At 45.4% G+C, this 13409-nt stretch overlaps 1 protein-coding gene across 1 annotated transcript in view; it reads left to right on the forward strand.

Moving 5' to 3' along the window:
• The first annotated feature begins 372 nt into the window (after nt 1–372).
• The window catches only part of LOC112104912 (cytosolic phospholipase A2 epsilon-like), a 54787-nt gene continuing 41750 nt past the window's right edge, over nt 373–13409 (forward strand). Inside the window, exons 1-2 of the mRNA XM_024197512.1 lie at nt 373–399; nt 1144–1230. Of these exons, the coding sequence (XP_024053280.1) occupies nt 373–399; nt 1144–1230 (114 nt within the window). The remainder of the gene's footprint in view (nt 400–1143; nt 1231–13409) is intronic.

Below are 13409 nucleotides of genomic sequence, written 5' to 3' on the forward strand. Positions count from 1 at the left end.
ATGATTTCTGTCCAAATTTTACTGAAAACGAAATGTTTCTGCAGAACATTTCAATTTTGACAAATCAGCATTTTACAATTTAAAAAATGCCATTGGAAAATTTCCTACCGGCTCTACTGCCCAATACAGCTGCAAAATAAATCTCCCCAGTTTACAGTCATCCAGTGCATTCAATCACACTCTATAGTAGTGGGAGGAGGCTGGGAGGGGCCATCTTTCCTTGCAGACATGAGATGGGTGGAGCTCTAAGTCAATTTATAAAACAACTTCTCACTGATGCCTGCCAGTGTAAAGACTGCAAACATGTTTCAGGAGCCACTGCCAGCTCATGTGCCAGTAGTACCATATGACTTGCTTGCAACAGAGACCAAAATGGCATCATGTGCCAGTTCACCTCAGGTAAGAAAGCCCTAACACCAAATTTGTTTAAGGTTTCAATTCAGATGTGTACAGCACAAAGCAGGTAATACGAGTCCTGCTTTATTATAGTATTTATGTACCAGCTGCTGTGCGTGATTCTTTCCCGACGGGAAGCACGACAGTATGTCCCAGCCAGAAGAGTGAAATCCTGGCTTCACTGAAATCAATGGCAAAATTTACATTGACTTCAATGCAGCTAAGATTTCATCCTTGATGTCTAAATGAGACATGGTAGCAGGCGATGGGGAAAGAAAAGGAAGGGAAACAAAAGAAGAGAGAGAGATTAGGAATTTGGATCATCTGTGTTGTCTTGTTTTGCATTTTTCATAGTTTTTATTTTAATTTTAAATATACGTAGAGGAAGTAGGAAGCAAAGAACTGAGATTTGAGATAGAAAAGCAAAACTTTTTTACAGGGTTAGTCTATAGGAAGCAGGTTTGCTGCTGCTTTGATGTCCCACAGCTGAAAGGAGTCTTCCTCCATTGTTTCATAGAAAAGGGTGGCACTTACATGGGGTTTCATACCCATCTTGCACCCCAGTTCTGCCAATTAAAGCATGTGTGTGCAAAATGACCTGGTAATAGGGACACCAGTGTGAGTATTGAAACATAGTAGGTCATAATGAATAGCCATTCTAATTTGAGGGTTCAGCATGGGTTACTGCAACGATGAACTCATGATAAAGCTTGACAATGTTTTTATTTTCCCCCCTTCTCTTTTCAGGATCTAAACATTAAAACAAATCCTTTGGGAAATGTCAAAACTGAGCATGGGAGTCAGTGTGCAGCGCAGGGGAATACTGAATTTAAGGTACTGTCAATTAGAGGATTTCAAAACCAAGCTCATGTAGCTGGAGGGAGGAAAGGTTGGGACCTAATGGCGTATCAATTTAAAGTGACAACTAGTGATAGCAAGTGAAACTCCCTTGGGTTTAGCATTTGAACCATCTTATTTAATTTGGGGAATTTCAAAATTGCTCTCTGTATTTCTCTTTGCATTTGATTTGATTAGGGTGACCAGACAGCAAATGTGAAAAATGGGGACAGCGGGTGGAGGGTAATAGGAGCCTATATAAGAAAAAGACCCCAAAATCGGGACTGTCTGTATAAAATCGGGACATCTGGTCACCCTAGATTTCATGCATGGAAAATGTCCCTTCTCTTATTACCTTCATTACTTATAAAAGATGGATTTTCGTCTCTAAAATATTTCTTGTTACTGACTCTGAGTCACATTCAGCACTGGTGTAAGTAGACGCCACCCCATCAGCTTCAATAGAGTCGCCTCTGACCATGTGTGTTACTTTCATGACATGGTGGTTAAAGGTCTTTTGGGTGCTTAAACCCTGATTTCCAAGATATTTGCTCACCCTCAGCTCTTCTGGAAGGAAAACCAGCATAACAAAGGACTTCAGAGGGAGGAAGGAATTTTGGATACATCAGTATTGCTTCTGGGATTCCTAGGAAGTCAGTGATGGATCCATTTTTGTACTTATTAGATGTCAGTGGCATTGGTGAGAGTTCTACTGGGGTCCGATTCCCAGGGTGAGGAGACATATCCACATTATCTCTGATTGAGCTAGTGCGCTAAAAATAGAGTGTAGTTGTTGCAGCACAAGTGGCAGGCGGGACTAGCTTGCCCGAGTACATGTCTAACATCTTGGACAGATATGTACTTGGGGCAGCTAGCCCGTTCCGCTGCAGCTACACTCTGTTTTCAGCACGTTCGTCAGAGCTGGCCCGGGTATGTCTCCTCAAGCAGGGAATCACACCCCCAGCTGAAAGTGTAGACATACCTTCTATTACACTGTTTGCTCTCTGTCTGTGCAGTAGTCAGCTGTAGTCAGCTCAAAACTGAATAAGGGGGGATTTAAATGAAGATCTAATTTAGGTTCAGCAATGGTATCCAAAATAGAACACAACTGAGGCCCCTAGAAATCAAAGAGACATTTGTTTCCACATTCTATGCAGTTAAAAAGTCTGAGAAAATCTGTGCTGTTAAATGTTGCAATACAGCTATTGTACTAGAGAGCTATTTGAATACTAACAAAACCATGATTTGTGACTGGAAATATCAGTTTGGTTTCTTGTGAATCACAAGTTGTTCATTATGTGGATGGTCAGCTGATATTAATGAAAATATTTATGAATTCTGGAAGTTTCACAAATGATTATCTGAAAAGTTACGCTGGAATTTCGGTATTCTACTGTTTAAAATGTTGGAGACATCCAATTGTGGAGCAGAAATAATGCCATTTGACTTTGATAACCAATCATGCAACACAACTAATGAATACTCAGAGCAAATTGATAATTTCACTGAACAATTTTAGCCTATATGCATGCTTATAAATAATGAACACGCACACACATCTGGATTTGTTTGCATATAACTTCTTAATCAAAAAAGGGTATTGAATTCATCACAAATAGTTTGACCAGCTGTAATAACCATATGGTTTGTTCAAAATGTCATCAATCAATTACAACAATGAAAGTATGCTTAAGGCACAAATTTTTACCGGGGTATTTGCAAGTGTAACGCAAAGGATAAATATAAGGGTAATTAACCACTGGAACAAATTATCAAAGGATGTGGTGGATTTGCCATCACTTGATATCTTTAAATCAATATTGAATGTCTTTCTAAAAGATATGCTATAGTTCAGCATCATGTTATTGGGCATGACTGGGAACCCCAAAGTGAAATTCTATAGAATGCAATGGAGAAGGTCAAACTAAACCTTCTCCATAGCAGATCTAAATTAGATTAAAATAATTTAGCATTAAATTGATGATACCCCAAAATTTGAAAGCATGGACTGTGATGGTTACCCAGAGCCTCTGGCAACACGAGCACGGCCTTCCAAGCCTCCGCAGGCCCTGCTTGCTCTTAACAGGTTAACAATAGGCATACTCCGGTGCTCAGAGTGTCTCCCTGGAGTGCCCAGCCCCAGATCCATTGGACACTCACAGAATTCCCAGATCCTCTGTTCCCACTGCAGCTTACCAGTACACTGCAGCTTACCAGTACGCTGAAGAACACAGCTCTGCATAACACGACACCTAGATTTGTTCATAAAGAAAGCAAATATAAGTTTATTTAACAAAGAAAAAGTCAAATAATAGCAAATAAAATATTAGAAACAAAGGGTTACATATAAAATAAAATCATGAGATGCATATCCGAACCTGAACTTAACTAACAAGACATTGTCATGTCATATAGAGCCAAAGCTCACCCAAAATCCGTCCAGTGTATTACAGTCAGGCTGTGACCTTCCGTTCATGAGACTCGCATGCTGTCTTTTTGACTCCTCAGTGGAAAGATACAGAGTTTATCTCTCTGTCTCTACAGTGATAGTCCAAAAAGCCATTGTCTTGCTTGCAAACAGGATAACCACCCACTGCTTGTGTTTTCCTGTCTAGGAGCTCTGCTGAGGACTTTGCAATCACTTGATTAGCATTTGGCTCAGTCTGTACTTAGGCATTCATTGTGAGTATACAATACTCAATTCACATGTAGGCAGATTGATAGATAAACATCTTCTGTGTGAAATAAACCTGTTCTCACTGTTTGGTGGCCAGTCCCAAGCCACAGATCTTAAGAACATAATTTTCAGTACATATACCAGAGGGGTAGCCATGTTAGTCTGAATCTGTAAAAAGCAACAGAGGGTCCTGTGGCACCTTTAAGACTAACAGAAGTATCGATACTTCTGTTAGTCTTAGGGTATGTCTACACTACGAGAGTAGTTCGATTTCACTTAAATCGAATATGTGGAATCGATATTGCAAAGTCGAACGTGTGTGTCCACACAAAGGACAGTAATTCGACTTTGTGAGTCCACACTAACGGGGAAAGCGTCGACATTGGAAGCGGTGCACTGTGGGCAGCTATCCCACAGTTCCCGCAGTCCCCGCTGCCCATTGGAATTCTGGGTCGAGCCGCCAATGCCTTCTGGGTAAAAAAATGTGTCGAGGGTGCTTTTGGGTAACTGTCGTCATCCGTCCGTCACTACCGCCCTCCCTCCCTCCCTGAAAGCGCCGGCGGGAAATCAGTTCGTGCACTTTTCTGGTCAGTGACAGCGCGGACGCCACAGCCCTGCGAGCATGGAGCCCGCTGCGACCATCGCTGCAGTTGTGTCCGTTGTCAACGCCTCGCAGCTTATCATCCACCTTTCCCAGAGGCAGATGCAGATAAATCGGGCGAGGAGGCTACGGCACCGCGGTGAGGGCCTGAAGTCTGAGAGTAGCACAGGCCTGTCAGAAAGCACGGGACCCCGCGCCGAGGACATCACGATGACAATGGGTCATGTGGATGTTGTGGAACGGCGATTCTGGGCCCGGGAAACAAGCACGGACGGGTGGGTCTGCATAGTGCTGCAGGTCTGGGATGAATCACAGTGGCTGCGAAACTTTCGCATGCGGAAGGGGACTTTCCTGGAACTTTGTGAGTTGCTGTCCCCTGCCCTGAAGCGCAATGACACCCGGATGCGAGCAGCCCTGACTGTCCAGAAGCGAGTGGCCATAGCCCTCTGGAAGCTTGCAACTCCAGACAGCTACCGGTCAGTCGCGAACCACTTTGGCGTGGGCAAATCTACCGTGGGGGTTGTTGTGATGCAAGTAGCCAACGCAATCGTTGAGGTACTGCTCTCAAAGGTAGTGACCCTGGGAAACACGCAGGCCATCATAGATGGCTTCGCCGCGATGGGATTCCCAAACTGCGGTGGGGCTATAGATGGAACTCACATCCCTATCCTGGGACTGGACCACCAGGCCAGCCAGTACATCAACCGAAAGGGCTACTTTTCAATGGTGCTGCAAGCACTGGTGGACCATCGGGGACGTTTTACAAACATCAACGTCGGATGGCTGGGCAAGGTTCATGACGCTCGCGTTTTCAGGAACTCTGGTCTGTTTAGACAGCTGCAGGAAGGTATTTACTTCCCGGACCACAAAATAACTCTTGGGGATGTGGAGATGCCTACAGTGATCCTCGGGGACCCAGCCTACCCACTAATGCCCTGGCTCATGAAGCCCTATACTGGCGCCCTGGACACTGAAAAAGAACTCTTCAACTACCGGCTGAGCAAGTGCAGAATGGTGGTGGAGTGTGCTTTTGGCCGTCTCAAGGGGAGATGGAGAAGCTTACTGACTCGCTGTGATCTCAGCGAAACCAATATCCCCATTGTTATAGCAGCTTGCTGTGTGCTCCGCAATCTCTGTGAGAGCAAGGGGGAGACCTTTTTGGCGGGGTGGGAGGTTGAGGCAAATAGCCTGGCTTCTGATTACGCCCAGCCAGACAGCCGGGCGATTAGAAGAGCCCAGCGGGACGCGCTGTGCATCCGGGAGGCTCTGAAAGCTAGGTTCCTGAGTGAGCAGGGTAACCTGTGACTTTTAAGTTTGTGTACAGAGAAGCTGAACCTGCCCCTGTTTCTTTACCCAGTCAATGTTGACTATCCTCTCCAGTTACATACCCCCTTCCAACACACCTTTAAAAATAAAATGACTTCTATTTTGTTAATGGACACCGTTTTCTTTATTACTGTTTTCGCGGGAATGTTTTAAACCTGGGACGCAGACTGTGGTGGGGAGCGGGTGTAGTGTACTGATGCAAATGACGCTTCTAAACTGCAGGAATGACAGGCTCCGCAGTGGTGGACTGGTTGTTTCAACGGAGCATGACAGCCCTCCAGATGGGGACTGCGTGTATGTGGTGGCTCTGTGACTTTGTGGCGGGGGGAGGAGGGTTACAGATCCCCTGCAGCGTGGCTCTGTGATCCAGGATAAGGGCCGCTGCATAAGATCTGTAACTGCCCTCCCCCGCCACAAAGTCACAGAGCAACCCCCCACCCCCCCACAGAACATGAAAACCACCTCCCAGACTGACCAGGGTAACTAGTGACTGCACTGTGTGTGTGCCCTGCTGCTGTCCTGTCCAATTACCAACCCCCCTACCCCCCTTCAGACAGACTCTCCTCTAAAGAACATGATGGAAACAGTAATGAACAGAAACGTATTTTTTATTAACAACCACACATGAAACTGGGGGGTGAAACTTGGACGGGGGCTTGGGTGAGGCGGGAAGGAAAGGACTTTTCAAATTTTGGGGAATGAGAGCCTTCTGGTGCTTGAGCAGTCTGCAGGGGTGGAGTGAGAGTTTTCACGGACTCTGCCGCCCCTCCTTCTTTGTACTTTGGGTGAGGGGGGTATGGGACTTGGTGGCGGGGGAGGGCGGTTACTGATAGACTGCAGCGGGGCTCTGTCCTCCTGCCTCCGTTCCTGCAGAACATCAACAAGGCGCCGGAGCGTGTCCGTTTGCTCCCTCATAAGTCCAAGCAGCGTTTGAGTCGCCTGCTGGTCTTCCTGCCGCCACCTCTCCTCCCGTTCCATGTGTGTCCGGTGCATTTGGGACTTCTCCCTCCACTGGGTCTGCTGTGCTGCCTGGGCTCGGGAGCAGCCCATTAGTTCTGAGAACATGTCCTCCCGCGTCCTCTTCTTCCTCCGCCTCATCTGCGCTAGCCTCTGGGTGTGTGATGCCAGGCTGGGTTGGGAGACAGTCGCAGATGTGGCTGTGGGAATGGGAAAAAGGGAGTGAATTCCTCAGAAAGATAAATGTAGTTGTGAACAAAGAACATAGTCTTTCTCTGTGAACAAGACCATGCACTGTACCTATCACATGCGCACTCAGGACAAGGTCAAATTTTCGGCCCTCGCATTCAGTGCCTGGGGTCTTGCACTGCCGATTTGAGAAGCGGGGCAGGACACCGGAATTTGTGTAGCAGGCAGACATGGTAAGCCGTAGACTTGTGGCTGCTTAAAACTTTGATAGTAGCACTGGCCTCCTTTCACATTGAAAGCAATGCTAGTCCCTGCTGCCAGCAATCCGGCCAGCATCAACTCTGCCCCTGTCCCACCCCCTCGCGGCTGTCCCAGGGAAAGATCCCTGTATGCCGCCCCTCTCCCGCCTCCACCGCGTGGCTGTAAACCGGCGGTTACAGTTCTGTAAAGGAACGGGCAAGCAGTCCCAATACTAACATTCCCCTACCTAATTCAAAGCAGGTCACCATGAGCGACATCACCCTGATGAGGATCTCAGACAGAGATAAAGAAAGAATGCTCCGGGAAAGCCTGCAAAGACCAGGGCCGTATGCCGCCATGCTCTGCAGGGCAATGATCCCGGAGTACCTGATGGTCTCCTGGCGCGGAAACGTTTCATACCACGGAGGACCCAATAAGGCCGCTCTCCCCAGGAACCTGATGCAAAGGCTTTCCAATTACCTCCAGGAGAGCTTCGTGGAGATGTCCCAGGAGGATTTCTGCTCTATCCCCGGACATGTAGACCGCATTTTACTGTAGCTGCAGTGGCAGGGACTAAACAGTAGAGCGGCTTGGGCAGAACAATCATGCAAAACCGGACATTGTTAGATTTGTTTTTAATAGTTGCACTACCAGGGACTGAAACGTTAAGCGCCTAGGGCAAACTAATCATGAGAAACCCATTGTTGGTATTGTTAAAATTCCTGTTCTGTTAAAAATAAATGTTTAGAGGTTTAAAACACTTACTGGCTGATCCTTCCCCTGATTCTGTGTCCTGGTTAACGGCTGGGGACGGGTTGTAGGGGATCTCTGTGAGGGTGATGAAGAGATCCTGGCTGTCGGGGAAATCAGCGTTGCAAGCGCTGTCGACTGCCTCGTCCTCCTCATCTCCTTCCTCATCTTCCCCGTCCGCTAACATGTCCGAGGAACCGGCCGTGGACAATATCCCATCCTCAGAGTCGACGGTCACTGGTGGGGTAGTGGTGGCGGCCGCACCAAGGATGGAATGCAGTGCCTCGTAGAAACGGGATGTCTGGGGCTGGGCTCCGGAGCGTCCGTTTGCCTCTTTGGTCTTCTGGTAGCCTTGTCTCAGCTCCTTGATTTTCACGCGGCACTGCGTTGCATCCCGGCTGTATCCTCTCTCTGCCATGGCTTTAGAGATCTTCTCATAGATCTTTGCATTCCGTCTTTTGGAGCGCAGCTCGGAAAACACGGACTCATCTCCCCACACAGCGATGAGATCCAAGACTTCCCGATCAGTCCATGCTGGGGCCCTCTTTCTAGTCTGCGGTTGCACGGCCATCTCTGCTGGAGAGCTCTGCATCGTTGCCAGTGCTGCTGAGCTCGCCATGATGTCCAAACAGGAAATGAGATTCAAACTGCCCAGACAGGAAAGGGAATTCAAATTTTCCCGGGGCTTTTCCTGTGTGGCTGGTCAGAGCATCCGAGCTCGGACTGCTGTCCAGAGTGTCAACAGAGTGGTGCACTGTGGGATAGCTCCCGGAGCTATTAGCGTCGATTTCCATCCACACCTAGCCTAATTCGATATGGCCATGTCGAATTTAGCACTACTCCCCTCGTTGGGGAGGAGTACAGAAGTTGAATTTAAGAGACCTCTATATCGAACTAAATAGCATCGTGGTGTGGACGGGTGCAGGGTTTATTCGATGTAACAGCGCTAAATTCGACATAAACGCCTAGTGTAGACCAGGCCTTAAAGGTGCCACAGGACCCTCTGTTGCTTTTTACAGATTCAGACTAACACGGCTACCCCTCCGGTATTGATACTTCTGTTAGTCTTAAAGGTGCCACAGGACCCTCTGTTGCTTTTTACAGTACATATATGTAACTCATTACATATTATCCGTACACACCGTATACCAGAACCAGGGGCTCCTTGTAACACTTATGCACCCCAGGACCTCTGCCAGTTGGCACCAAGAGATTGCTGGGTCACATGGACATTTGCAGTTAAGGTATCCAAAATATCCTAACTTTGTCCTTCTAGAGATCCCTTCTATTATCTTCCCTTCTTTGCATCTGGAGTATTATAAATGTGCACTACAAAACATAGTTTTATGATTAGTTTTGTGAATTAGTTTCTCTGGGTATGTCTACACTATGAACTAGGGATGTGATTCCCAGCTCATGTAGACATATTTGTGCTAGCTCTCATCTAAGTTGTTGTGCTAAAAGTAGTAGCGTAGCTACATAGCACAGGCAGTGGCATGGGCTAATTGCTCCGAATATGTACCACAGGCTTTAGGTGGGTTTGTACTTGGGGCAGCTAGCTTGTGCCACTGATGCCGGTGCCTATGCTACTGCGGCCAAACTAATATTTTTAGTGCTGTAGTTGAGATGAGAGCTTGCTCGAGTATATGTAGGTGAGCTGGGAATCTCACACCTAAATCATAGTGCAGACATAGCCTCTTATATACAGGCCATGCCTACATGAGAAGGGTGCATTGGTTCTACCTAAGCAGATATAACAACATTCACATAGCCTTTTGTTTAAATTAAGCCTTAACTTAAACTGATGCCACTTTCTCATGTAGACAAGCTTTAAACATGATGCTTTGTTACCGTACTAAGCTTTTTGTGTAAATGCTGTAATCTCATAATCTGAATTTAGATGGATTGTATATGTTAGCTCTGTGTATCATGTCACTTGGATAATTGACTGGCAAAGGGAATATCATGATGCCAAGGCATAGAATGCCCTTAGATCCTTACATGATCAGGCACTAATGAAGGGTGGGGAAGGATTGCATTCAATATACTTCTTCGCCTGACGAGGAATTTGTAAAGTTTTTTTTTTAAATCCAGTGAACCCTCTGTTTTTAGAAGACACTTGTCTAGTTTGCATCCAATTTGGTAGAAATAGTCATCTGTTCTCTGATGACATGTTTGGAGTTTCTTCTTGCAGAGCCAGACCTTGTCACAGTAATCGGTCTTTGTGACTTCTAGACTGGGACAGTGCAGTGTGTTGTATGTGGTGCTACACTTGAAGAACACCTATATTCTTTGCCTGTTTAAGCTTCTGTCTTCTCTTTTCTTTTCTCTCAACTATAAGCTTTTATCTGGTGCTCATCACTGAAGTATATGAGGACTTACAACCGAATGCAGCTGCTTGCCTGTTACACAGAATCAGTTGTATGGAAGCATATTAGATCATATTCCAGGACCAGCACAGGCTTCCTATTTGCTTCTGGGCACAACTCAAGGTGCTGATTTTGATCTTTAATGAAGAAGTATATTATTTGGGTCCAGACCGTTTCTTTCCCCATATGCTACAATAACAATTAAGGTCAGCAGTGGCATTCAGGCTAACAGTCCCTAGATTTAAACAGTTGAAGACTTGTGGCAGGACTTTCATAATGGAGGGTCCTCTACTAAGGAGTTTCCTTCCCCATTTGTACAACAAGACTCTAGTCTGTTGACATTTAGCACATTGTGCAAAGCCCTTCTTTTCGCTTAGTTATTTTGCACAGGGAAGAGGGTTTTGGTTTTCTTTTGGGGGACTGTCCTATTCTTTTTGCTAAAAATAATAGATTTAAAATAGTTTTCATTAGATTTTGTGCATAGTGCATTTAATAGCCTACATTTCAAATGGACTTGTACCCAGTTAGATTGCATAATGTTTGCATGCAAATTCTAATATGTGAATATATGTACTTCGCTGTCAGATTGGCTTTAGTACATACAATGTTTCTTGCATCTACATTATGCAGGGTTATGTGCTTGTGCATGCTATTTTGCAGGCATTCAAATGAAGATGGCTTGACAATTAGTAGTAAATTGCTCAAAGAATAAATGTTTCTGTTTTATCTCAAGTGAAACTTAAGTTTGATGGCAAGGTAATTAAAGTATTGTACGTCACTCCCTTGTTCATTCCACTTTAGAATTCTGTTTGGGACCCTCCAAATTTTGACTCCATCATTAAAGCCTATATATAAAAAAAAGTTCTTCTATTTGTTACCAGTAACACTGCTCTACAGCCAAAATGCTTCTGAAATAAATGTAGTCAAACTTACTAATTCTGGGTCACTGAGAACGAAAATGATGCTTAAAATTGTTGATTGGCTCTAGTTTTCAAGATATGCTATTGGGTCAGTATATACGACCCTTGATTTGGGAATGGCGGAAGATAAGTGAGTTATAAAGGGAAGGGATCTCAATTTAAAACAGAAATGACTAAAATACATCTTTGACTGGATCTATGAATAAATCTATGACTGGGTTTGGACAGTACTTGCTTTTTAGGCAAAACAATGAATGATGCAATCTGAAGCTGGTATTGCGTCATACATGATATGAATTGCATCATGTTATTCCTAGAAGTCATGGATGATGCAATCATAACGAAGCTTACATCACTCTGCTGAACAAATTGCCCTATATCAGCTCTAGAAATCATACAGTGTCGTGCTCTCTTATTTGTCAGTGTTTGATTTTGCAAAGGGACACATTTCTTTTTAGCCACAGTGAGCAGAGATGCCTCGTACTTGTGTGAAGAGTGCAGATAACGTCTGCTATGTTTGTGGTGAAGTGACTTTTGCATCACAAAAGTGCAGTATAACCACTATGGTTAAGAAAGCCTATCACCTTTATTTTGACTGCAAAATTGGAGATCAGGACAAGAGGTGGGCCCCATACATATGCTGCAACACTTGTGCAACAAATATTCGCCAGTGGTTGAACAGGAAAAGGAAATTTATGCCTTTTGCAGTGCCAATGATTTGGAGAGAGCCAACAGATCATACCAGCAATTGTTACTTCTGCATGGTGCCTCCAGTTGGGAAAGGTGTGTCAAAGAAGAAAAAGTGGACTGTGCATTATCCAAACATTCCATCAGCTATACGCCCAGTACCCCTCGGAGAAGGACTGCCGGTTCCTGATGCACCAGAATCATTCTCACTTGAGTCAGACGAGGAAGAGGAAGAGGATGAAACTTCTGGTCCTGAACCATCCATGTCACAGGACCCACATTTTCTCCCATCCTCCTCCTCTGAACCACACCTCATAACACAAGGTGAACTGAATGACCTTGTCAGGGATTTGGAACTACCCTAGAGTAAGGCAGAGCTGTTGGGCTCCAGACTACAGCAGTGGAATCTCCTGGCAGGTGATGTTAGGGTTTCCATGTTCCGTGACCGTCAAAAGGATCTTGTCCCATTCTTCTTCATGGAAGGTGATCTTGTAGCCTGCAACAACATCGATGGTGTGATGGCAGCCCTCAACATCGTTCACGATCCAGATGAGTGGAGACTGTTCATTGATTCATCGAAGACGAGTCTTAAAGCTGTTTTACTGCATAATGGCAATGTTTTGCCATCAATTCCAGTTGGTCATGCAGTCCATATGAAGGAAACCTATGACAACATGAAACAACTTTTGAGGTGCATAAACTATGACCAACATCAGTGGCAGCTTTGTGGCGATTTGAAGGTTGTTGCTCTCTTGCTTGGTCTGCAGACTGGATACACAAAGTACTGCTGTTTTCTCTGCGAATGGGATAGTCGTGCAAGAGATTCCCACTACATCAAGAAAGCCTGGCCACTCCGACAGTCATTGGAGCCTGGGAGGAAAAGTGTTCAGCATCCACCACTTGTTGAATCAAGGAAGATTTTGTTACCACCCTTACACATCAAGCTGGGTCTGATGAAGAACTTTGTCAAGGCCATTGACAAAACACAAGCAGCTTTCAAGTACCTCTGTGGAAAATTTCCAAGGTTAAGTGAAGCTAAGATAAAGGAAGGTGTCTTTGTTGGTCCTCAGATTCGTGAACTTCTTCGAGATGATGCATTTGACCATGCACTGCGTGGCAAGGAAAAGACGGCATGGAAAGCCTTCCAGTTAGTGGCAATCAATTTTCTCGGAAACAACAAGGCAGACAACAGGTTGTTGGTGGAAAACCTCCTCAAGGCATAGAAAAGCCTTGGTTGCAACATGTCACTAAAGATACATTTTTTGCACTCTCATCTAGATTTTTTTCCACCGAACTGCGGAGCAGTGAGCGACGAGCACGCCGAGCGATTTCACCAGGACATTGCAACAATGGAGAAACGCTATCAGGGCAAATGGAGCCCATCAATGCTTGCAGACTATTGCTGGACAGTGACAAGAGATGCTCCATTTAATGAATACAAGAGACAAGCCAAGAAGCGC

This window comes from Terrapene carolina, unplaced genomic scaffold (assembly GCF_002925995.2).
Source record: "Terrapene carolina triunguis isolate 2854851 unplaced genomic scaffold, T_m_triunguis-2.0 Scaffold96, whole genome shotgun sequence".
NCBI classification, from domain to species: domain Eukaryota; kingdom Metazoa; phylum Chordata; order Testudines; family Emydidae; genus Terrapene; species Terrapene triunguis.